Source organism: Aethalodelphis obliquidens, unplaced genomic scaffold (assembly GCF_003676395.1).
Source record: "Aethalodelphis obliquidens isolate GAN/ISIS:26980383/991018 unplaced genomic scaffold, ASM367639v1 scaffold126, whole genome shotgun sequence".
In the NCBI taxonomy this organism is placed as follows: Eukaryota; Metazoa; Chordata; class Mammalia; order Artiodactyla; family Delphinidae; genus Aethalodelphis; species Aethalodelphis obliquidens.
Window position 1 is genome coordinate 642,385 of NW_020838070.1, and position 24,253 is coordinate 666,637.

The window sequence follows — 24,253 nt, forward strand, 5'->3', positions numbered from 1 at the left end:
TTCCTCACCAGGGGTGGGTGACACCTGGCCCAGCAGTCCCCTAGAGTTGCTGGAAGTGGCTGGGAGTGGGAGTGGGGGGCAGGGCCTCCAAGGGCATCACAGTGGAGGCTGGTGGAAAGCTGGTCAAGAGATGCTGTTCCTGTGTGACCGATGGCAAATCGCATTTTCTCTCTGACAATTTCTGTTAGCGGTGCTGCCCAGCCTGATGTGTCCAGGCTAAGGGGCCAACTGGTCCTAAGGGATGTGGGGTTCACTGTGCAAGGGGCAGGGGGCGCCCCTCTCCCCACCTCCATGCTTATTTTGGAGAGGAGGGATGTCCGGGGCATAAACTTGTCTTCCCTTGCTCTCCCACCCCCTCACTGGGTGCTGGCCCTCTCCACCCTAGGGCTCTGGGCCACCAGCCCTGCCTCTCCCCCAACTCTAGTGCCACACCCCTCCCCCAGCCTGGCCCTTCCTGCCCCCTAGGGCCACAGCCCTACACCAGCTCCACACCATACCTTCCTTCTCCACCTGGTCCAGCCCAGACCCCTTGGACCCCCGACCCTGGGAAGGGAATTCCAGCATGGCACTCACTCCACCACAGATGCATTTATTAGTAAAACCTATTCCCAAACATCAAGGGGAAGGGTGCTAGCAGGGTGAGTGACTTTTTCCACTTGGCAGTGTTCAAGGAGCAGAGGGTAGGAAGGGGCAGGGGCATCCCAGTCAGAATAACAATACCAGCAGCTAACTCTTCTGATGGGGTCTGAGGCCAGGCGCTGTGCTAAGCAATCACTTTATAGGCAACGTCTCCTTTAATCCTTACAACAAACCTACGAAGTAGGTACCATTATCGTCCCCATTTCACAGATGAGGAAACTGAGGCATAGAACAGTGAAGTGGTGGGAGGCAGCTGTGAGCCTTCAGGAGGAACCTGAGAGCCCTCTCTCAGCCTCCTTTTTTTCTGTCACACCCTGATTCTCAGTTTCAACCATCTCTCACCACTTCCAGTTCTTTCAACTCTTTTTATATTTTTCTTTTGTAAAAAAATAGATTTTGCCCATATTCTGCAGCTCCCACTGTCTCCTACCCCAATTGGTCGAATCTGGGTTCTCCCCAAGATTTGGTTCAAGTGGAGCTGAGGACAGTGTGTCTCTAATTGGGGCTCGCGTGCGCAAGTGTGCCTGCGTGTAGCTCAAGGACAATGAAAGCTCTGAGGATACACAAGGTATAAATTACAAACCTCCCTCCCTCCCCCTCCCCATCTCCTCCCTATCTTCCCACCCTCCCCCACCCCCATCCAAATGAAGAACGGACTGTACACTGCCCCCCACTCCCAACCCCAAGGCAACGGCTTGTCTCGGTCACCTCTGTGTCCACGGGGCCCAGGGCCTTAGATAAATGTTTGTGGAAGGAATGGATGAGTGAATGAATGAGAGCGTGGGGGAGGGAGCAGCACTTAGGAGTCCTGAGTCCCAGCCCTGATTTTGTCCTTACCTGCACCTTACCCTCACCAGGACACCTTCCTCCGCCCCAGAGAAGAGGGTCCCCAGTGGGAGCAGAGAGGGGGAAGAGAGGGGCCAGCAGGGGCATCATGGAAAGGTGGGTGACTGAAGTAGACTCTGGCCTCAGAGGTCAAATCCCGGCTGTGTGGCTCAGGAGCTCTGTGACTCTGGGCAGGCTTGAAGAAGGATGACTACTGGGTAATAGTCCTTTCAGATTTTACGAAGCCCTTTTTTCACATTTATCTTTGGTCCTCAGAAACCATCCTGTAATGTGGGTGTGATTATCAATATACCCATTTTACAGATGAGGAAGCAGAGGCTGGAGAGATCCAGGGACTTGCCCAAGGTCACACAGAAAGCAGGAATTTGAATCCCCCCCACCCAACTCCCATCCTCTTTACTTCCCGTGTCTGTGTCATGAGGAGGTAGGGCTTGAATCTAAGTCTTCCAGGGTGGGACTCCCAGGTGGCAGTGTGGCCACAGGAGGGACTGCACAGCGAATCCCCCTACTGTGGGCCCCACTGGCCTTTTCTATCCAGAAAAGCCAGTCTACCCTTCATACAAGGTTTCCTAGACACCCTTTCCTTCCCCCACCCGTGGCCCCAGGGCCTCGACTGCTGCCCCAGGAGGGACCTGGGAGTCCATAGGGTGCCCATGAACTTCTGCTTTTCCTGGGAGAGTGGGGAAGTGGAACGATGGAGAGGGCTCTGGGGCCTGGGCCCTCCCCTCACACAGGCATGGCCACCTCATCATATTCATCCTGACCGTTCTCCTCATCGAAGTTCGGCTTGACATTGTCAGCATCCAGCTGGCGGGGGGGGGGCAGGAAGGACATAGGGTGAGCGGCTGAGGGCCCAGGTGAGCCCTCCCCCCAGCGCGGAGGCACCTCTGGGGTCAGGAGAGCCTGTCTCTCTTTGAACCTTGGACAAGTCTTGTCCTGTCCCTGCATCTCCTAGGGTTGGTCTAGATGAGAGGTTTCCTCAGGGTGGGGAGCCTCCAGGAATCTGGTGCCCTGGTAGGGGAGGGCCTCCAGAGGGCAGGCAGGAGACCCCTTCACCGGGGCAGCGCCACAGTGACCTGTGTCACATCGTGGAAGAATTCTACTGGAAGAGCCACTCTCCGGATGGTTTATAAGACCACAGGACTAGCCGCTCAGTGGTGGGGACCACCCAAGTGGAACACATCTCGTGAGCCTCTCAGTCCTCTCACCAGCCCTGTCATTATTCCTCTCTTTACAGGTGAGGAAACCTGAGGTACAGAGAAACGGGGCCGCTAGCTCCAGGTCACACACTGGGATGTGGCAGTGCTGGGATTTGGACGCAGGCCCCAACCTAGACCTTAATCACGATGCTCTTCTGCCTTCCTTAGTTCCCAGACACACTTCTCACATTTGCTGAGCCCCACTGATGTCCCCTTGCTGCCCTCTGCTCTGGAGTTGTGCCCTCTGGCCATAGGAAATGGGGGGGAGGGGCGCGGGCTGGGTGGTGGGAGAAGCAACTCACACACTGGAGCTCCAGGTTCTGGAAGATGAGTGGCAGCAGGAAGTGGCGTAGGGGCACCGTGAGGATGAGGATGAATGGCAGGGCCAGCGAGATGGCTTTGATGCTTCTCACCACCCACAGCACTACCAGGCAGATGATCTGAGTGCCCGTGAACAAGTGCATTCGCCAGGTTCTCACCTGCGGGCGGAGGCTGGGGTCATGGCCTGCCCTGCCCAGGCACCCGGCCCCCCACCCACCCCCCGCCCCTGACCTGGGCAGCCGGGAGGGCCCCGTACCCGCTTGGCGTAGGGCACATCCGGGTGGTACTTGCGCGGCTTGAACAGAAGCAAGATGCGGTCAAAAAGCTGGATGCCACTGAGGGATGTGACCCCCATGTAGAGGAAAATGCCAAAGAGCACAGCCAAGGGGATGTGGGACAGGATGGGCCCCATGAGGATGGACAGGCCTGTGGGGAGATCCACGCAGTCTTAGCCCCAGCTGCCCCAGAGGATCGGCACAAGCAGAGGCTGGGGAATGATGTCACAGGGACTATATGGAACCCTTTTTGTGGATCCTCTTTTTTTTTTTCTGGCCGCGCCAGGAACCTTCTGGGATCTTATTTCCCCAACCAGGGATGGAGCCCGGGCCCACAGCAGTGCAAGCACCAAGTCTAACCACTGGACCACCAGGGAATTCCCTGGATCCTCTTAATAGATATTACCTCCATTTTGCAGATGAGGAAGCAGACTCAGAGAGGTGAAGCAACTAACCTAAGGCCACACAGCTAGTAAGTGGCAGAGCAGGGAGTCAGACGCTTGCCTGCCTGACTTCAAAGCCTACTCCTTTAACCTAGGGAGTCACAGAGGGCAGAGAAGCCCACCTTTCCTCTTACCCCGGTCCAGAATGCCTCCATCACCCTCCACCTACCCAAATCCCAGCCCTCCTCCAGCTAGCATCAGCTTCGCCTCCTTTAGGAAACTTCCCTGGCCTCTGCATCCCGTGGCGCTGCCCACACCAAGCCCAGCTGGACTCTCAGCTGCTCTGGAACTCAGATCAGTGACCCTCTGTCTTCACCTCACACCCCCACCTAGGAGCACTGCCCTTTGTATGAGTCACAGAGCAACTGAGCTAGAGAGAGCTCAGCATCTAATGAACCCTGTAATGGTGCAGAGAGGGAAACTTGAGGTCCAGAGACAGGGTGGGATACCTAGTCAGCAGCGGGGCAGGGCTGGAGCCCACAGTTCACTGAACTGTTGGAGAAGCTCAGAGTACAGGGTCTTGTCTAGAGAAGCTTCCAGTAATGGAGTGCCCTCCCCATCCCCCTCAGATCCCATTTCAGTGCCTCGGGTATTTCCTACAGAATTCCTTCATGTGAATAACTGACACTGGGGAGATGTGGGCAGTGGGTGTCTGGGGAGACCTGGCTGCAGGGTGGTCAGGGCTGGAGGGGCGCTGGATCCTAAGGGGCAGGGGCTGAGGGTGCTGGAAAGTGTGGCCAATCCTCACTCACCCACGAGCACAGAGACCAGGAGCCCGCTGATGCGCTGTTCCTTGACTTCCTGAATCTGGGCTGCAGCCCCTGGGGTGCTGGGCTTGCCCATGACCGTAAGGGCGTTGGCGTGGGTGACAGAACGCACAGTGGTGGCACTGAGCCAGGGCATCCCAAAGAGGGTGGCCACCCCGCCCATGCCCATGACCAGCAGCAGGTCCAGGTGGAAGCCAGAGCCCTTGGCCACCTTGCGCTCCGGTTTGCTGATGATCAACCTGGGGGTGTGGAAGGTCAGGAGTAAGCGGGGCTCTCCTTCACCCCAACCCCCTTCACCCTCTCTTTCCTCCCCTAGACTTGGGTCCCTCTGTACTTTAGTTTATCCTTCTTTGCCCGTCTCCCTTAGAGTTCCTTTCTCCCCTCCCTCCTGCACCATCTTGAGAAATCGAGACTCTAAGAGCAGAAGTGTTTTCATCATCACCTAGAACACCCACCGGCCGATCTACGCTGAAGCTAAAGAAACATACGCTTCAGGGAACCTCACGGGCACAGGCCCTTTCCAAGATCTAGCGCCTACTTTTATATTCTTTTTATTAAAAAGGGCTCCCTAAATAGTACCACGTCATGTCCCACAAAACCTGGACCTCCTGTCCGTCCATCCTTCCTACTAGCATTCAGTCGCTGGTGTCCTGCCTGCCTGGAGCCTGTCCCTTTCTCTGCCTCGGACCCTCCCAGGCCCAGTCCCACCCTGGCTCTTACGTGGTGATCTGGGACTCAAGGAAGATGAGGATGAAGACCAGCAGGGCAGGCAGGGCGGAGGCAAACATCATCCAGATGGGAAATGGCTTATATAAGCCCAGCGGGTGGATGAGCCAGCCTCGGGCCGAGGTGTTGGACACGGTGAGCCCTTTAGGTACACTGAGTTTCTGTGGGAGGGGGATGCTGGTGAGAACACCTGGGGGCAGGGGGCTGGGGAAGGGTGGGGACAGGGAGAACCAGGGGCCTGGGCCCTTGGGAACTTACTTATATTGAGCATCTACTTTGTACTCAGTCACTGCACTGAAGCCCTTTACATACATTTTCTCATTCCCTACTTTATAGATGAGGAAACGGGATCAGAGAAGTTATGTAGCTGGCTCTGCATTGCACAGCTATTTGGTAGCAAAACTGAGATTCATACTCAGATCAACCTGGCTTCAAAGCGGATTCTTTCCTACTGCTCTGGATTAAGGAGAAAAAGGGGGCAAACTGACCCAGGCCCTTTCTTCAGCCAGAGGTGTCCTGAAGGGCTGTGGGAAGAACATGGGGCTGCTTGGAGAGACAGGACTGGGGAAGGGGTAGTTCTAGCTGGCTTCAGGTTTGGGAAGGCAGTTTGGGGGAGGGTGCATGCTGGGGGAATGAAATAAGGGTGGGGGAGAGGGTCACCTGGGTGTAGGTGTCCTGGATGAAGGCATCCACCATGACCATGATCAGGATAGAGATGGGAACCCCAAAGTCCCCAATGACTCGTCGCAGCTGAGGGCAGGTGAAGGGACCAATGGTCAGTGCCCAGTTGCTTCCCACCTCTCACCTGCCACTTGCCCCCACTCCTGCCCCGTCTTCACCAGGGGGTCCCACTCTCCCCAGGGGGAACATCTAATGCCCTGTCCTGCTTCTCAACATACCTGCCTCCTTTCTTGTTCACCTGGCCCAGCCCCACCCCCGGCCCCACAGCTTCTCCACTCCCTTCCAAGAACTGTCCTTGGTTCCCCACTGGGTTCTCAGCCTGGACGTGCCGAGAAAGCGAGATGCGCTTGTCTCAAGAGTAAAATCCTGCATGATGAGGGGGGAGGGCGGCTTGGAATTGGAAATGGGAATCTAGGGTAAGAAGGGGAACGAATGGCACTGGGAAAGCTGAGGGGAGAGCTGTAGACTGGGACAGGGCAGTGTAGGCAAGGACAGGTGGGGGGATGTGCTGACCTTGCCAGGGAAGTAGGAGCTGTTCTTGAACTTGCGCAGCGTCATGGCAAACAAGAAGGTGCCAGCCATGAGCACAAGAGAGAGGAGGGCTGTGTTGGGCAGGGGCGCCTGAGGTTTGGGTATTCTTGTCACATTGTGGTCATAGTTCTCCAGCAGTGGGTGGTCCTGGAAGATCTGCAACAGAAAACCAAGGCATCCTCTTTCCTCCCATCCATCCATCCTCCAGCCATCATGAGACACGCATCATGTATCATCTGTCTATCCATCGTCCACCCATCCATCATCCATCTCTCTATTCAGCATCTCTCTCTCTCTTCATCAACCATTCATCCATCCATCTGTCTGTGCATCATCCCTCTACCTCTCTTCTTCCTCAACTGACACAGTAACAGAGAGGCAATGGGATTCCACAGCTTGGTTTTCAGGACTGAGGACCAGGCTAGGCTTGGGCGGGGCAGGCCATGGAGGAAATGAAAGTGTGTGTGTGTGTGTGTGTGTGTGTGTGTGTGTGTGCGCGCGCGCGCACACGAGCATCTAGGGCCTGGGAGCCATGAGAAGGCTGGAGGGCAGGAAACAAGTGCCAAGGAGGGTCCTAAAAAGACTTAGGCTCCAGACACTTGGAAAGCAGAGAAGGACCCACCGACCAACAGGATCGGGTAGATGGACAGGGTCCACCCTTCCTCCATGTAAAATGCAGACACAGAGGCAGGCGTGGTTTAAGGTGACAGAGCTGAGGAGGCGGGGCCTGCCCTCTGCAGGCCCTGCAGTTCCTCAGGGCAACTGCAGGAGAAGGAGTGGGGGACTTCAGAGTCTCCAGGACCCCTGCTACCCCGCCACGCCTGCAGTTTCCCACATTCAGTCTCACACGTGCCCACTGGTTACTGCATGTGGTTATACACATGGGCCTGTGCAGGCAGAGGGGAGCTCTCATGCACCGTCACTCCGCACAGCCGTGGTGAGAATACCGGCCCACAGACAGCAGGCATCCACATGTATGTGGTCACAGTCACATACCGTGAAAACACGGCCACATAAATGCCATACAGACGCATGTGCAATGACAGTCACACGCTTGTGCACAGTCACACACACACACGGATGCACGCGCACACACATGCACGCACACATGCATGGCCCTCACCGTGACCAGCTTGGAGAAGGTCTCATAGATGAAGATGAGGGAGATGAGGAAGGAGAAGATCTCCTGGGTGTAGCGGGAGATGAAGCGGACCAGGAAGCTGCCCTCGAAGGCCACCACCAGCACGACCAGCAGGACGAGCCAGAAGCCAATCCACACGCGGCCCACGATGTACTCCAGGCCGTTACTCTTGCAGAACTGTAGGGTGTCAGAGGGAGCTGGGGTCAGGTAAATGGGCCCAGGCCCCGTGCATGAAGCAGCTTGGGCCAGGGGCCAGTTACAGGGTGACAGTGGGGCCAGAACAGAGCTACCGAGAAGAAGGCTTCCTCAAACACGAGCAGGGGTCCTGAGAAGCCCACCACGAGCAGGGGCTGAGCCCCCAGCAGGGAGAAGAGGATGCCCTGCGCCGCGGTGGAGATAAGCAGTTCCGACACACCCATCAGGTTATGGGTCTTTTCTCCTGTGGATGGAAGTGACAGTGCAGTCAAGGTCAAGGTCATTTCCAGAGGCCGATAGAGCATCTCATGGACAAGATGATGTGGGGGTCCAGAGTGTCAGATCGGGGCAAAGTCAGGGCTGATACTGAGGCCAGAGGGTCGGAGGTGAGGGTTAGTGGGACACACAGAGGCACTGACCCAGGAGGCCACCGAAGGTGATGGCAGGTGACAGGGCGGCAAAGTAGATGAAGATGATGGCAGACAGGACCTGGGGGTTCAATGCGTCTGTGATGTCACTCAAGTAGCGGGGGTAGCGGCGCCGGATGTCCCGTACCAGTCCCCCGAAGAGCCTGCCTGTCCGCTGCAGAGGGTCATCCTGGGTGTCCTCCAGACCCCCATTCAAATCTGTAGTGAAGGGCAGGACCACGGTCACGGGGGGTGGAAGGGGGAAGTGTGGGGAAAAGGGAATCGAGAAGGGGATTGTCTGATGGGAATGGGGGGGTCCAGGAGGCTGGGAGGCATGAGGACAGGGAGAGGGGACATGGGAGGTTTAATGGGAAGAGGGGCGGTAGGGGCTCACAGGGCTGTGCTGGGCTGTCTGGAGGTCTGGGGGCTCAGCAAGCCCAGGGCTGGGCAGGGCAGGTGCCCAGGGCTGGGCAGGGCAGGTACCTAGGCCCTTGAGGAAGCTGGGCTCTGGCTTGGCTGAGCTGGGCAGGTAGCGTCTTTTCAGCAGCTCCTTCTGCACGGGCACCAGACTGAGCAGGGCATCCTCAGAGGGCGCGTCCGTGGGCGGCAGCACCAGACTGCAGTCTAGGAAGCCCTCTAGGGAATGCACCAGCATCTCCTTGTTCTGGGCCAAGTATGCATCAGTGCGGAACACCTGGGAGCAGGAAGGAAGGTCAGAGCCACAAGGACCTGCTCAACAAAAGGATCCAAGAGGCCAGAGCCAGGGCCTAGGGGCCCCTCTCCCCCAGCCCCTGCTTGCTGGGAACTGCTTTTCCTTCCCCTCTGGCCTTCCACCTTCTGCTCTGAAAGGGCTTTGGGGAGGCAGGCAGGGCCCTGAGTCGGAAAAGCAGAAAGAACTAAAGCGAACCAGGTGGCTCATAGCAGACCAGATGGAACGAGAGCAGATCAGGCTGGACCAGGCCAGACCTAACCAGACAGAACCGGGGCAGAGTGGGCCAGACTAGACCAGGCCTGATCAGGCAGGGTTAGGCCAGACTACACAGGCCTGGACTCCCCCTGGCCAGACAGGACGGAAGCAGCTAGATCAGACTGAATGGGCCAAACTAGTGAAGTTAAAGTAACCGGGGCTGGGGACGAGGCCTCAGCTGCCACCCAGCCCCCTGGGCTCCCCCAGCCCTCGCCGGCCCCTCCTCACCCTCTCTGACATGAGGGCGGCAGCAGCCCGGCCCAGCTGGGTGTAGTCGATGTTGGGGGCCTCAGGTCCCAGCAACACGATGAGGAAGCGCACAGGGACTGCCGGCCCCTCTGGCTCCTGTGGCTTCTGCTCCGTCTCCATGGGCTCCTTTAGTCGCACAAAGCCCAGCACTGGCCGCTCCAGGAACCTGGCACAGCCTGTTGGGGACAGACGAAGTGAGGTGGTCGGGCCAGGCCAAGGGGGGCACGCTGCTGGGGTGCAGGCTTAGGGAGAGGCAGGCTGGGCCAGGGCAGGAGGCAGGAGCAGGGGACAGGAAGGGGTGAGGGACGGACGCTCTGCCCACTTACCCACCAGCACCAGGGTGGCCTCCCGGTCCTGGGGACTCCTTCCCAGCATTCCAGATGACGAGTGCCCTTCCGCGCTCCCCTCTCCCTGTTGGAAGGAGGGTGGTGGGGGAGTCCTCCGGCCACTCTGGACCCTGGACACTGGAGCAGCCCACCCCGTCTGCCCTACCCACTCTCATTCCGAACCATGTTCAGGTTGGGAGCTTTCCGGCTCTCCTCACACACCCCTGGTACAGCCTCACCTGTTCACAGAAGAGCTCTGTCTCCAGCGAGGGATGCTGTGGGAGCAGAGGCTGTGAAGGGTCCCCAGAACGTGTCAGGACTGCAGGCTTCACACTCCCCAGGGCCTCCACGTCTCTGGCGTGGCTGCAGGACGACACACAGGGGACATGGGCTGAGTAGGCCGCTCCGCCTGGGCTGTCAGCAGAGTGGAGACCCGTGGTGGGAGGGACATGGGACTTGCCAGTGACCAGACTAGAGAGGCCCAGGGCGGAAGGAGAATCAGCCTCCTCTGAAGGACACTGTGGATGGAAGCGGGTGGGCTCTGTCTGGAACGACTAGGTGGAGCCAGAAGAATGGATGGAGAGAGGGACCTTGAGAGCCCGCCCTCCTGGGGACCAGCGGCCCCCAACCCTGAGCGTGGAGACATGGTTACCGCTCGAGAGGTGCCGGAAGCAGGAGACATTGTGGAAGAAAAGTGGGGCCCAGCCTGGTCGGGAGGGGCCATCTGGACCCCCAGGGAGAGCTTGGGGCAGGCGGGCCGGGGAGATGGGCCCTGTGGGTGTGGAATCCAGGGCCTGGCAGACAGGGGCACCTGTGTTTGAGCAGCAGGACCCGGAACAGATTTTCTCGGTCCTGAGGCTGGATCTGCCCCTCGAAGATAAACCTGTCCAGCAGCTGGCTGGCCACCCCGGCCAGGGATTTCTCTGGCAGGTCCAGGAGGACAGTACCTGCAGGCAGGGGAGGGGTGAACGGGCTGGCTGGCCCTGGCCCTCCTCCTCCCTAGCAACTTCACATGCAGGGGCCACGCGCAGCGGGGCACAGAGGGGCTCACTCACCCTTGGCAAAGGCTTTCTGCAGCTCCAAGAGGCTCCAGAAGGTGAGGTAAGACAGGTGTGGGCGGCCCCATACCCCGTCCTTCCCCAGGTTCTCCTCTAGCCGCACCCAGCGCGCTGTCTCCATCCATTGTAGCTCCTGGTTCTTTTCATCCATCACCAGTTCCCGCAGCTCCACGACGACCTGCAGCCCCACAGGCCTGCATTAGTCCCTCGGGCCCCGGGCAGGGCTGTGGGGAGGCTGGAAGCCCAGGGCACCGTGGGCACTCAGCAGGCTCTGAGAGATGTCCATCAGAGGCCCAGGGGCCCTGGAGCTCTGAGGGCAGAGCCTGAGCTCAAAAGGCACCGTCAGGAGCTCCATCCTCAGGGTGTAGAGTGAGGTGTGACCTGTGAGGAGATAACTGGGGGTCCCCCACCTCTGGCTCTGTTCCCCAACCTCCTGACCAGGCCCCTCACCCCATTTCAGAGGCATTTGAACAAACTCTGGGGCAAAAGGGCTGCTAGAGGGGGCAGGAGAGGAAAGAAGAGGGAAGCCTTTGGGGTCACTGGGTCAGCCTCCTGCCTCCAAGATTGTCGTGTGGGCTCAGCATGCCCTTGGGGTTCCTTGGGGCCAGATGGCCAGTCCCAGGGGCTTAGCTGAGGGCAGACCCGATTTTCTAACCAGCTAGACCGTCTGGAGTCCAGCAAGGACGTGGGGGGCCGTGGGGGACTGGGCTGAGGAGAGCGTGTATTTAATTCTGTGCTTCCCCGGGGAGTAACTGACAGCCCAGCCAGGGCCAGCGGACCTGGTGGCTCAGACCTCCAGCTGTCCATTTATCTCTGTCCAGGGAGCTCCCCCATCAGTGGAAGGGGGCCCCGGGTCTCCCCCCTCTCTGGCAGATGTCCTTTACCTATTTCCCAGGAGGCCCATTCCTTCTCTCCCTGTTTGTGGGGTCCCCCCCATCCTGAAACTGTAGCTATCCCTCTGCTCCTCTCCTCCCCTGGTAGAATGATGGATCCCAAGGGCAGCACAGGAAAGAGAATCGGGGGAGGCTGGGGTGCTCACCTCGAGGACGTCTGGGGGGCGGTGCGACGCGGTGTGGTAGTCTGTGGCTGTCGGTTCGGTGAGCTGAGCTGAAAGTCAAGAAGCCGGTTAGCGCTGGCCGCAGACAATTCCCGCAAGACTTCCCTGCACCACCAGCATGAGCCTCGGACACCACAGGGATGATGCCGCTCTCCCTCCCCTTGCCCCTGGCTGGGACCCTGCCCGTGCTGCTCAGTGGGCTGTGGCCCCCCACGTGTGTTCTTGGCCGCCCAGCCTGGCACTGTCACCCCCCATCTGAGCGCTGTGGAGGACCCCTGGGGCTCATCCTCAGTGGTGACGAGGAGGGTCATCTCCAAGGGGATTGGGGAGTCCTGAGTGGCAATTCTCTTCCCTCTCCTGCTACCTTCTGGGGCCAGATTCCCTTCTTTCTTCCCACCTGCCTCAACGATCCCACCAGCCAGTAGCTTCTCGCTGCCTCCAAGTGGAGCTTGGGTGCCCCGTGGGGTCTGCCCTTATATTATTGGCCCCTACACCCCCAGCCCTCATTTCCCAGAGGGGCCTCTTATCTCCAATACCAATTGCTAGCACTTAAGTCCTGTTGACAGTAAACAGGTCCCTTCCCGGGGCTCCCCAACCGAGACCTTGGGCAGAGGCCCAGGAAGGTTTCCTGATGTTTCTCCGCCCTGAGGGTCTCTACGGCCCCCCCATTTCTCAGGACTCCTGGATCCCCAAACAGAACAATGTTCCCAGAACAGGCCCAGTGCCTGGCCTGGAAGCCGGCATTGGATAGGCACGGGTGGCATGTGGGCTCATGCCCTCGTCCCCGACAGGCCTGGCTGCCCTCTTACAAAATCTAAGGGGCACAGTGATGGGTGACTGGTCCTGCCTCCAGCACCCACCCCCAGTCACCTCCTGTGATCATTTCAAACAAAACTCTGTTTATCCTTCAATCAGCCAGGATTGTGGGAGAACTGGCCCTGGGGCTAGGCCGGTGGGGAGCGGGGAGAAGGGGAGGACAAGTTCCCCACCTCTGTCTAATGGGGCTCAGCAGCTCATCCCAGCAGGAGAGAGGGAGATGGGGCTCACCTTCTGCTTCCTCCACCTGGAGTGTGGGGAATCCAGGGTCTTCATATTCCTTCTGCTCTAGAAACTCTTCCAGCTTATCTTCATTCTCCTGTGAGAAGTTGCCATCAGGGTTGAGCTGTGGAGGGGGCTCCACAAACCACCGTGAAGGTAGGAGTCCAGGGTTAGGAGCCCTGCAGATGCCACCCAAGACTCACCTGTGAATCCCCCATGGCGCTGTCCTGATTGTTCAATTGTCTGCAGTGATCTGAGCCCCCAGCATAACCCACACTGCAGGTCCCTGCAGGGGAAAGGCACAGGCTGAGTGAGGCACAGGGCAGCCTGGGGTCTCCCATTCGTCCCCACAGGGGGCTGTATTTGAGTGAAGGGGGATCCCAGGTGTTGGGAGACAATGGGGTCAGAGGAAAGAAGTGTGAGTAGGCGGTTGGATTTGTAGGTCTGAGGGCAGGTGCGCAGGGGCCGGAGAGACAGGGCAGAGCAGGGAAGATGAAACTTAGCTGGCAACAACCTAAGGATGTTTGGGAGGATGGGAGGGGGGGTGTTCTTCCAATCCGACTCCTTCCTCCATCCACCAGTCCTCACCTGGCTTCCTTTTCTGCCCATCCCCAGGAATCACCAACTCCAGGAACATGAAGTGTCCCTCCTTCAGGGAGCTCAGCTGAGAGTCTCCACAGAATACCCTCTTCTCCCAGAAATGGCTGCCTCCTCCTGGGCATGGGGCTGCAGTATCCTTAGGAGTGGCTCACAAGTCCTGGATGATATGGCCTTGCTTCTCTCCCCTACTCCATCTTGAACTCCCTCTCTCTTGCTCTCTCACCACCTATTCCATTGGCCTCCTTACCAAGCCCTTTCCTGCCCCAGGGCCTTTGCACATGTAGTTGGCCACATCCTGGATGCCCGTACTCCCACACTTCAGCCCTTCCCACATCTCAGCTCATATGCTGCCTCTTCAGATTCCCTTCCTGACCACCCTAACAGTCACTAATCCAATCTGTCATTTTCTGGTTTCTTAATTCATTTGTGGATATATGGTCTGAGGACGCCTCTAGAAAGGAAGCCACATGAGTGCTAAGCTCCTGTGCGTCTCAATCCTCACTGGATCTCCCACTCCTAGCAGAGTGGTTGCCACGTAGTAGGCACTCAATAAATATGTGTTGAAAGAATGTAAGAATGGCTCCCCCTTGCAGGCTTGGGGCTCTGGGGCTGGGGAGCCAGGATGACTAGGACCCAGCCAGGAGGCAGTGGAGCCCTGAGCCTCCGTTTTCTCAGTTGTGTCTCTAGTGGAGAGGAAGGATGCCCACTGCAGGAATGTGAGGACCAGCCCAAGGAGAGCACAGGGGTGCCCTGGCGCGGCCCCAGGCTGCGTGTGCAGGGACATCCTTCTCCGCCTTACCCACGGCAGCAGAGCGCATTGTAGCAGCAGGGATTTGGGTCAGGTTGACAAACGTGCCCACTCTGTGCCTGGCATGGAGCCTGGGAAGCTGAGATGAACAAGACACTGTTCTACTCTCCAGAAGCTCGCAACCCTGACTGGGGAGACAAGCTGGGAACACGTGACAGGCTAAGGCGTTCAGGAGAAAACACGTGCCCCGGACAAACACAAGCAGTGAGCAGACCATGCTGGGTGCTGAGGGTGCCTGTGGCAGGGGGAAGTAGGACTCGCAGTGGGGCTGCAGGCAGAGCGTCTCTGGTGGAGGGGACACTGGTGCTGGGTCCAGAAGCACCGGTGGGATGTGAAGGGCTGAGAGGTGGGGAGGGCTAGCCCGGGTGCCAGGAATGGTGGGCAAGATGCAGAGAGAGGACCATGCGAGACAGGGCTGGGTGCTGTGGGAGGGAACAGGGCAGGGAGTATATACGGAAAGAGCCATTCTGAGGAATGGTTGGCCCTGAGGTCCTTAGAGATAGAGAGAGGGGCGTGAGTGAGCCCCTGACCTACACTGAGAAACGCAGGAGTCCCTGCTTTGGGGGGTTGTAGGGCAAGTGATGGCCTTGGGGGGGCAGTTTCCAAAGCCTGAGGATGGGGTGTCCCTACTGCAGGGGACTTGCCCTTTGAGGAGTCTGGTCATGCGCATTTTTTCTCTCCCTCTTCTGTCCCTCCGTGTCCCCTTCTCCTCAGGTTCCCCTGCCTTCCTCTTCTCCCATTTTTATTCTCTTTCTCCCTTCTCTGGCCTTGTTGCCTGAGGTGCTAAACATACTCCACGCCCCCCCCCCCCCCGCCACGGCCTATGGGCTGGGACTGTGGTCTTAGTTTCCCATTTGGGAGGGGAGAGGGTCAGAGGGTCCCTTCGGAGCCTGAGAGCCCAGACATCCAGGCTGCCTCTCTGCCACTGACTGTCAAGCTCCCCGCCTCTCTCTAGGGCTCAGTCACCCTGTCTGTACAATGGGACGCCTTCCTGCTGGGGTTCTGAGACTTCAGTGAGAGAGGAGAGGGGAGAACAGAGGTGTCTCGAGCTCTGCTGGGGCCTCAGAGGGTGCACCCATGACCCAGATTGTAGCCGCCACCAGGCCCAGCCGCTCCCCAGCTGCAGGCCTTGCTCTGCTGACACTGATAAGAGCCTGGACCCTGATGAAGCGCACCAAACACCTGGCCAGCCCGCCAGCCAGGGCCAGGCAGATAAGGGGGAGTAGGGCATCTGGAGTCTCGGAAGTAGAGCACAGCTGGAAGAGGCTGGTGGGGGCGGCGTGGACCACAAGGCGGGGAGGGCTCCCTGGTGGCAGAGCACCAACTTTGTGTAATCGTCCCGACACCATACACGGCTGTGCCGTTTTATCTCTCCCCATATCACTCTGTGAGGCGGGTAAGGTCATTAGCCTCGCTTTACAGATGAGAAAGCTGAGGTTCAGAGAGGTTTACTGCTTCGGTGCCCTAGCAGGTAGGTAGCAGAGGCAGGATTAAACCCTGCCCTAGCTGACTTCAGCTACACCTCTAACCATTGCCCTGAGTTGTCTCCCAGAAGAGAAAATAGCTATTAGCTGGTTTAGTATCAGTGACTAAGAGCATGGACCCTGCAATCCAGCTGCCTGGCTTCAAATCCCAGCCCTGCCACTTACTGTGTGACCTTAGGCAAGTGACTCAACCTCTCTGTGCCTCAGTTTTCTCATCTGTAACATGGGGCTAATCATAATGACATCTACCTCATAGGCCTGTTGTAGCGTTAAGTAAGTTCACGTATATAAAACACTTAGACTAATGCCTGGCACAAAAGAGCTATCGTTTGCTATCGTTCTCACTGCTACTGGGGATCAAGTACAGACTTGCTATCTTCATCCCCCTCTGATTTTCTTTCAATTCGCATGGAATTAACCTAAGTGTTTTGAGATCCTCAGGTGGTGGGGGACTCCTCCTTTCCCTCCAAATACCCCCTAGGATGGGGACAGTGCCAGGTCTCCCTGGTTAGATTCCCTGGAAGTGTTTCAAAATGAGAAGCCGTGTCAGCTGACAATTCTCCTCTTAGGAGGGAGACGGGGTGGCCTGGGGGTGCCCATACGCGGGGGAAAGAGGAGGCTGAGGGGTGAGACCCAAGCCTGTTCGATTCAGGGGCTGGTAAATAGGAACCTGACAAGAACCCACACCTGGAGGGGAATCAGATTTGCCCCTCCACACGCACTCACCCAGCCAGCTCACCCACTGCCGCTGCCGCGTGCCAGCCTTTTCTTCCTAATACCTGCCGCCCCACTCTTCCCAGCCGCAGGGGCCAATGGGCCTGTGCCCTTAGGGGCAACGACACACATTGTAACGTTCTCATCCCACCCACCAGCACCCCTCTCGCAGGTCCAGCATCCTTGCCCACGGGCACAGATTCAGGTTGGGCACCTGCAGAAACCCTCAGGACAGGCACCTCAGGATCACCCCAGCCCCTCCCCGCCCTGCTCACCTGCTCACGAGCCTCCAGGTCCCTCGGCGAACTCCTGCAGCCGCCGGTGGCCTCTACGACCAGCTGAGCTCACACCCGCTCTAACCGCACTTGGTCCTCGCTCCCGCACCCCTGGGGCAGCTCCCAAACCCCTGACTCATGCCCCCGCCTCCTAATCTGCCCGCCCCATGGGCCCTGGGAGCCCCTTCCACCCCCTGCCCTGCTCCCGCTGGATGCCCAGTAAACAGAGTTATCTCTCACCCACATCTGGACAGCTGTGAGTCTGGCCCACCCCACCCAACCCCGGATGGCCAGCCTCCAAGGCCTCCCAAGGCCCTCCTGTCCCCTACGAGTCTCCTGGGTCTTCCTTCGTGGACTAACATTCGATGGCTGGGTTCCTGGAGCTCCCAGCCTCCCAGTGGGTCTGTCCCAACATCTGGATGCCCCTGTCCTGCCTCTGTCCCTCCTCATTCTGGCCAGGCCCCTCTGCTCAGGTCCCAAGGTGCACGGGCGCTTGCTTTCTCCTCCCTCCTGTCCTGGTGCCGTCCCTCGGGACTCGCTCACTCTTCCTCTGTAGCCTTGCCCTCGGGGACCAGTGTTCACGGAGGGGGGGCACCCAGGCAGCCACTGCCCTTTCTTGCCCCAGACTAGGGCACCCCCTCCGTCCTCTCCTCAAGACCCCAACCAGCTCCGAAGAACTGGCGCCTGGGCGCTAAGACGCAGCCCTTCAGTCAACCTGAAACAATCTCAGGTCAACAAAAACAACGTCCCCACACGGAGCTCTGAGCTCAAAAAGCCCCAATGTCTGGGCACACTGACTCTTCTGTCGGCAGCCCGACCTAGGCCCCGGGGCCCGAGCAGCCGGCATTCTCAGCTCCTACCGCCACCCCCCAGCAGGGCAGTCTCTGCTCTTGGCGGGAACTAGGGCTGGTCACCGGTTCCTGGGCTCGGGCTGCAAAAGAGGCAGAGACTGAAAGAGGAGGTCAGATGGGCACGAGTGAACAGAGGTTTGAAAGCGGACAGAAAGGGGCTTTTGTGGACACTGCACGGAGGAAGGAAACCGTCCCAGCCCAGCTCCGACCCTGCTTGGCTGCGGGACGCACGGCAAGTGCTTGCCCTTCTCCGGGCTTCCGTGACCTCATCTGTAAAGGGAGATTGTTGGTCCTGCGGCCGCCAGCTTGGGGATTTCCTGCTTCAGACTCAAACAATAGAAACGCAGAGACAAGGACCGAGAGGTGGCATATCCAGTAATTCCACAACCGTTTCCTGGGGCTCACCACAAGCCCGCACGTGCCGAGCCCCGGCAGAGAGAGAAAGGTCATCCATCCATTCAGACCCGGAGCTGGAATCCTCCAGTTTGCAGAGGGTCTGTTCCAGGCTCTGCACTGGGAGCTTCACCTGGTGGTCACACTTAATCCTTATAGCCTCCCCATTTTACAGAGGAGGAAACTAACACGACAGAGAGGTAAAGTGGCTTCCCAGTAAAAAGAATAACCAATGAATGGGCACCGGCTCTGTGCCGGTGCCGTGCCCAGCGCTTTACATGCACCATCTCTCTGAGCTCTGCAAGCCCCTCTGAGGAAGGCGCTGTTTACTATTCTTTCCCTCTTACAGGTGAGAAAGCTGAGGGTGGAGAGGTAGGCGACTCCCCGCAGCTGGTGTCCTGCCTGAGGCCAAGCCCTGGGCTCCCTCCTGCCACCCTTGGCCTTCATGCCAGTCAGGAGCAGAGTGGCCGTGGCGAGGGGGGATGGGGATGCCTCCTCTGCTCCGCCTTGGTGTTCAGTCTCCCAGCTGGTGGCATCTGTTCCAGGCCCTGGTCCAGACTGGGCTGTTTTCTGCAGCTCGCGGCAGCGAATACCAGATGCAGGCCCTGCCTTCCCACCACAGCCCAGAGGTCCCAGGCACCTTGCCCTCTGCCTGTCCCAGTTGCCGAGAGGCAGCTGAGTGCAGGAGACTGCAACACAGCACCTCTCCCAGGGCCCAGAAGGGACTGGCAGCCAGCTAGGTGAGAGGCGGTGAGAAGGGGGGATGACAAATGGGAACGTCTGGCTTAGAAGGAGAATCCACCCAGCCGTTCGGCTGTCCTGTGGGGACCAGCCCACCAGTCACCCAAACAGCAGCAGAGCGGACTGGCCTCTGGTCCTTCTACTCACACCACGTGTTCTTGGTTACTCTTGTCACCTTGACTGGGCGTGGCTGTTTCCCCAAATCCATCCGACGTCGCACTTGACTTGCTTATGATTCTCCAGGAGGAAGTGATGGCTCTTTTCACTCATTTGATTCCAATTTGGACTTGGGTCAGTTCAATTTATTTGAAGGCTCCAGTGCCTCGCACTGTGCTGGGCTCTGGGGAAATCAGACGAGAGAGGCCTGCCTCCCCCTAGCCATGCCCCTGGGCTGGATGGAGATGGTCAGAAAGCCTGGGCTTTGGGGGAATTGACCAGGGTCCCGGGATGCCCTGAGAGGGTAACCTGATTGGTCCTCCAGGGCCACGCACCCCCCACCCCCTCATCCTCTTCACTTAGAGCCCCTCTTGCCATCCAGACCCGGCCATTTCCTAGAGCACTAGGGAGGTGCCTACCTGGTCCCCTCTCCAAGGTCCACGGATGCCCCTGTCCAAGTTCATGCTTGTAGAAGTTTGGGTGCCAAGTTCAAATGTCGGCAGGAACAAGGTGAGCCGAGGGTGGAGCCCCGAGCTGGGCCTGCGGAAGCCCACCCTGAACTGGGATTTGGCGGCACCCCCATCTGACATTATTCCAGACCACACAGCCCAGATCATGGGTTGGGACGGGTTGTACCCGAGGGAGACCCTGTGGGCAGGGTGTGAAGTGCTCCTGAAGGGAGGAGACGTTCGTATTTTCGGTCAGGCTGGGACTCGGTCAGTCCTCGATGAGAAGTGAGGATTTGGCAGTAGACCTTGAAAGGGAAGAGGCTGCCTTCCTTCTCTTGGCCTGAGGGAGCTGAGGGGGGAGGGGTCATGGTGACTTGCCCCTTGCAATGGGCTTGACAGTGAAGTGTTAGGTGGGCCGGTGACCACTGAAGGTAGACCCATCTGGTAGTCTCACACCTACTCTTTGGTGCCCAGTGGGTGAGCCTGTGCTGCTCTCCCCTGACCCCTAGCAAAGCCTTGCTGGACAGTTCCCTTGTGGGAACGGAAGGGAGGGTCTGGGTCCAAGTTCAGGGCAAAGTGGTCCATAGTGTTCAGTGGCAGCTAAGGTGACTGGAGGTCCAGATAGCATGGGATGACCCATCGAAGGGAGCCAGGAGGCTGGCAGACGGGACAGGGTCTGGCCAGGTGATCTGGAGAGACCCATGGGTATTCCTTGTGAAGATATGGCTTCCTGTGCCTTCCTGGATTGGGGAGTCAAACCACTGGGATTTTGCACTAAAAGCACGTGCGCCACAGCTGGGGCATTTAGGTTCAGTGTGAACTGCTGGGGCAGGTGGCTCTCCCCTTCGCTAGGTGGTCTTGAGCTGGCCACATCCTCTCTCCGGTGTTGATTTTCCTCTCTGGGCCGATGTACGCACCAAATGGGATGACAGATGGAAAGGAGCTTGAGAATATAATCTGCTCTGGACGCAGGTAAGGGACTGAGTCGTGAATGGGGAAATAGACCATGGAGACTGAAGGTCACCTGTGTCTCAGGTGACCAGGGCCACACAGCATCCATCCTCAAGGAATTCGTGTCCGATGGAGATAGCAGGTGTCAGCACATAATAACCAGAGTGAGATGACAGCAAGGGGTGTGAACAAAGAATGGGGAGACTGAGGGATGAGTAATTTGGGAAGTGAAGATGTCTCCAGGGAGTCCTCTGAGCCAAGTCCTAGAAAAGTCCAGCAGAAGAAGTGGGAGCAAGGCCTCCCAGGTGGAGGCACCAGAGGTGTAAGGTACAGCACGGGCTGGGGACAGAGCAGAGCGGGGGTGAATGGAATTGGGGCAGTAATGCCTCTATGTCGTGAATGGACCAGTCATCCTTATGGCGGGGGGAGGGGGGAGGGGTGGGAGAGCAGGGAAGCAGGGGGAGGGACTGGAACTGGAAGGGCATTCAGGGATGAGCCCGTCCAGCCCTCCTCTCCTGGAATCCTGTACCCCTTGACTCGCATCCCCGCACCTTTGGCTGGTCCCAGGGGGCATCCCGAGAGCAAGGAGGCTTCTGCCTGTCTGGGGGCAGCAAGGTCAGATCTTGCAAAGGTAAGTCACTCCGAGCTACAAACCGGGAGTCGGCAGGATCCCCTGAGAACTGGGTGCTCACAGAAGAGGGGGAGGAGCGTTCCAGGGGTTTCTCCAGAAGGGGAGGAGGGAGGTCAAAAGGCAGCCTTGGAGAGCTGTGAGGTCAGCCTGGCTCTCCAGGGAGGGCAGGGAGGTGGGGTGTCCTGGTAGGTAGGATCTGCTCAAGGGGCCTCAAGGCAAGGCTGAGAGCTCTCCCAGAGGGTTGTTTTTTTTTAATTAATTAATTTATTTATTTATTTATTTTTGGCTTCGTTGCTGTGCGCTGTGCTCAGGCTTTCTCTAGTTGCGGGGAGCAGGGGCCACTTTTCATTGTGGTGCACGGGCTTCTCATTGCAGTGGCTTCTCTTGTTGCAGAGCACAGGCTCTAGGCGTGTGGGCCTCAGTAGTTGTGGCAGGTGGGCTCAGCAGTTGTGCCTTGTGGGCTCTAGAGCGCAGGCTCAGTAGTTGTGGCGCACAGGCTTTGTTGCTCCGTGGCACGTGGGACCTTCCCGGACCAGGGCTCGAACCCGTGTCCCCTGCATTGGCAGGCAGATTCCCAACCACTGTGCCACCAGGGAAGCCCTTTTTTTTTTTAATATTTATTTGTTTGGCTGCGCAGGGTCTTAGTTGCTGCTCTTGGGATCTTTAGTTGCGGCTCTAGTTACCTGATCAGGGATAGAACCTGGGCCCCCTGCATTGGGAGCATGGAGTCTTAACCACTGGACCACCAGGGAAGTCCCTCTCTCGGAGTTTTGACACTTGCTCTTCTCTGAAGGTTCTGTATTCTCTGGGCTTCTGGGGTTTTTTTTTTTTTGTCTTTTGTTTTTGGCTGCGCTGTCCTGCTTGCAGGATCTCAGTTCCCTGACCAGGGATTGAACCCGGGCCATGGCAGTGAAAGCCCGGAACCCTAACCACTAGGCCACCAGGGAACTCCCTGGGCTTCTGGGTTTTTAGACATGCTGTTCCCTTGTCCTGAGACACCCTCCCTTTCTATATCTGCTGAACTGAAGCTTCAGGGTTCAGCTCTTGCATCGCCAACTCCGTGAAGCCTCCCTCCCCTCATGCTCCCCCACCCCTGGAGGACTGAAACGGCTCAGCCCACGCCCACCTGTGTCATCACCCGTCTGTGCTCCACTGGGATGGTCCATGGCCCTTTCTCCTCCACAGACCATGAACCTCAAGGACAGGGACCATTGTTCAGTCCCTTAAACCTGGCCCAGAGCTCTGTCCATAGCTGATAGTTCATACGTGTTTGTTGACTGTGAATGCCGTCAGTGCAAAAATCGGTTCCCCAGCCCGCTGCTGAAAGCATGCACGAGGCACTTACTATTGGAGAAAGGCAATACGGGTGACACAGGTTAACAGTCTGGTTTAATTCTGACCTTTCCCCCTAAACACAAATAAGCAAAGGAACAAACTCTGGGCCTCCTCCAGTCTTCACCCATTGGTTCCTCATGCCCCCAGTCGAATTACTGCCTTGATTCCTCTCTTCCCCTAGCTCCACATCCAGCCACGGCTCATTCTATTGTCTCCACCTCCACTTTTCCACCCTCTTCTCTCCCTCTCTACTGTTTCTCCCCAGGCCCACCGTCCTGCTCCTCCGTCACCCCAGGAGCCTCCCACCTGGCCTCCTGACTTCACAATACAGGGGCCACCCAGCGCTCAGACTCACCTTTGAGAAACAGAAAACAGAAGACATTACTCCCCTGTGTAAAATCCTTCATGACTTCCCCACACCCATTCCCTACTCTGGGCTACTCCTGCCCTCTGCTCACCCCACTTTTTCTGCTCTGCCAAGGCCCCAGCGCCATTCCTGCCTGTGTCTCCCCACCACGCCCGGGTGCTCCTCCCTAATCTCCCCCTGGCTGGCTCTTTCTCACCGTTCAGGTTTCAGATCAAATGTTACCCCTGCATCTTTGATCACCCATTTACAGATAACCCCATCGACTCTACCATCACGTCAAGGAAAATCAGGGTGGGCTGTGTATGAGAGAAACCCCGAATCGTATTGGCTTAAGCAAGACAGAAGTTTATTTCTCTTTGATGTGAGAGTCTGGAGGTAGGAGGTCTCAGGCTGGTCCTCCATGGTGTCAGGGACCCCACCCACATACTTTTTTAAAAAAATTAATTAATTAATTTATTTTTGGCTGAGTTGGGTCTCTGTTGCTGCGCACGGGCTTTCTCTAGTTGCGGCGAGTGGGGCTACTCTTCATCGTGGTGTGCGGGCTTCTCATTGCTGTGGCTTCCCTTGTTGCGGAGCACAACTTCTAGGCACGCAGGCTCAGTAGTTGTGGCGCACGGGCTTAGTTGCTCCGCAGCATGCGGGATCTTCCTGGATCAGGGCTTGAACACGTGTCCCCTGTGTTGGCAGGCGGATTCTTAACCACTGCGCCACCAGGGAAGCCCCCACACACCTTCTATCTGTGGCATCTTCAGCGGGTGCTTTCTCCTCTTGGCCAAATATGGCTGCTTGAGCTTCAGCCATCACCTCTGCATTCCAGCAGGTAGGAAAGAGGAAGGGGTAAAGAAAGATGTGCCCCTTTCTTTAAGGACATTTCCCAGAGGTGGCTTCTGCTTATATCCCTTTAGTCAGGACTTAGTCACATGGTTACGCTGAGCTTCAAGGGAGCCTGGGAAGCCATGTGTCCAGAGTTACACAAGAAGAAGAGGAAGGGAATTCCCAGGTGGTCCAGTGGTTAGGACTCCGCACTTTCACTGCCAAGGGCTCAGGTTCAATCCCTGGTTGGGGAACTAAGATACTACAGCCAAAAAAAAAAAAAAAAAAAAAAGAGAGAGAATGAAAATGAGAGGACACCCAGTAATCTCAGCCAGGATCACATCACCTGCTTTTTCCTATCAGCTGATCATTTCCCGTTTTATTTATTGTTTATTGTTATCTCTCTCCACTAGACCATAAACTCCATGAAGACAAGTTCTTTTTATTTTTATATTAAAAAAAAATTTTTTATTGAGGTATAGTTGACTTAAAATAAGATATACGTTTCAGGTGTACAACATATTGATTCATAATTTTTAAAGATTATACTCCATTTATAGTTACCATAAAATATTGGCTATATCCTCTGTGCTGTACAATATATCCTTGTGGCCTATTTATTTTATACATAGTAGTTCGTTGAAGACCCGTTCTTTGCTAGGCTTGTCCATCACTGTGCCTGGCACAGGGTAGGCTCTGAATTTTTACTGAATGAATGATTGAATGATTCTCCACAATAACTGTATGAGAGATGCATTCTCATTCCCATTTTTACCGATGGTGAAAATGAGTGTCAGAGAGATTAAGTAACCCGCTTAA

The 24,253-nt window shown here is 57.2% G+C and overlaps 1 protein-coding gene across 2 annotated transcripts; it reads right to left on the bottom strand.

Moving 5' to 3' along the window:
* Positions 1-1,279: 1,279 nt before the first annotated feature.
* Positions 1,280-16,867, bottom strand: SLC4A1 (solute carrier family 4 member 1 (Diego blood group)). Of its 2 annotated transcripts, none has more exons than XM_027098928.1 (20): positions 16,748-16,867; positions 13,070-13,152; positions 12,876-12,963; positions 11,811-11,878; positions 10,769-10,949; positions 10,525-10,660; positions 9,953-10,076; positions 9,714-9,798; positions 9,367-9,563; positions 8,655-8,865; positions 8,184-8,390; positions 7,860-8,008; positions 7,552-7,746; positions 6,411-6,584; positions 5,877-5,966; positions 5,211-5,377; positions 4,476-4,729; positions 3,262-3,431; positions 2,987-3,163; positions 1,280-2,330 (listed from the first exon to the last, which is right to left on the bottom strand). In XM_027098928.1, the coding sequence occupies exons 2-20, from the start codon at positions 13,082-13,084 to the stop codon at positions 2,055-2,057; spliced, it is 2,964 nt and encodes a 987-aa protein (XP_026954729.1). In that variant the 5' UTR covers positions 13,085-13,152; positions 16,748-16,867; the 3' UTR covers positions 1,280-2,054. The 2 variants fall into 2 exon arrangements, with proteins under 2 accessions (XP_026954729.1, XP_026954730.1); XM_027098929.1 differs by having other exon boundaries at positions 2,094-2,292.
* Between the last annotated feature and the right edge of the window lie 7,386 nt (positions 16,868-24,253).

Bases quoted from the DNA above. Each gene is read 5' to 3' on its own strand.
- SLC4A1 (XM_027098928.1), bottom strand. The intron at 8,009-8,183 runs GTCAGTGCCTCT...TTCCATCCACAG, and splicing joins CACCTTCGGTGGCCTCCTGG to GAGAAAAGACCCATAACCTG. The intron at 6,585-7,551 runs GTGAGGGCCATG...TTTCTGTTGCAG, and splicing joins CCTTCTCCAAGCTGGTCACG to ATCTTCCAGGACCACCCACT.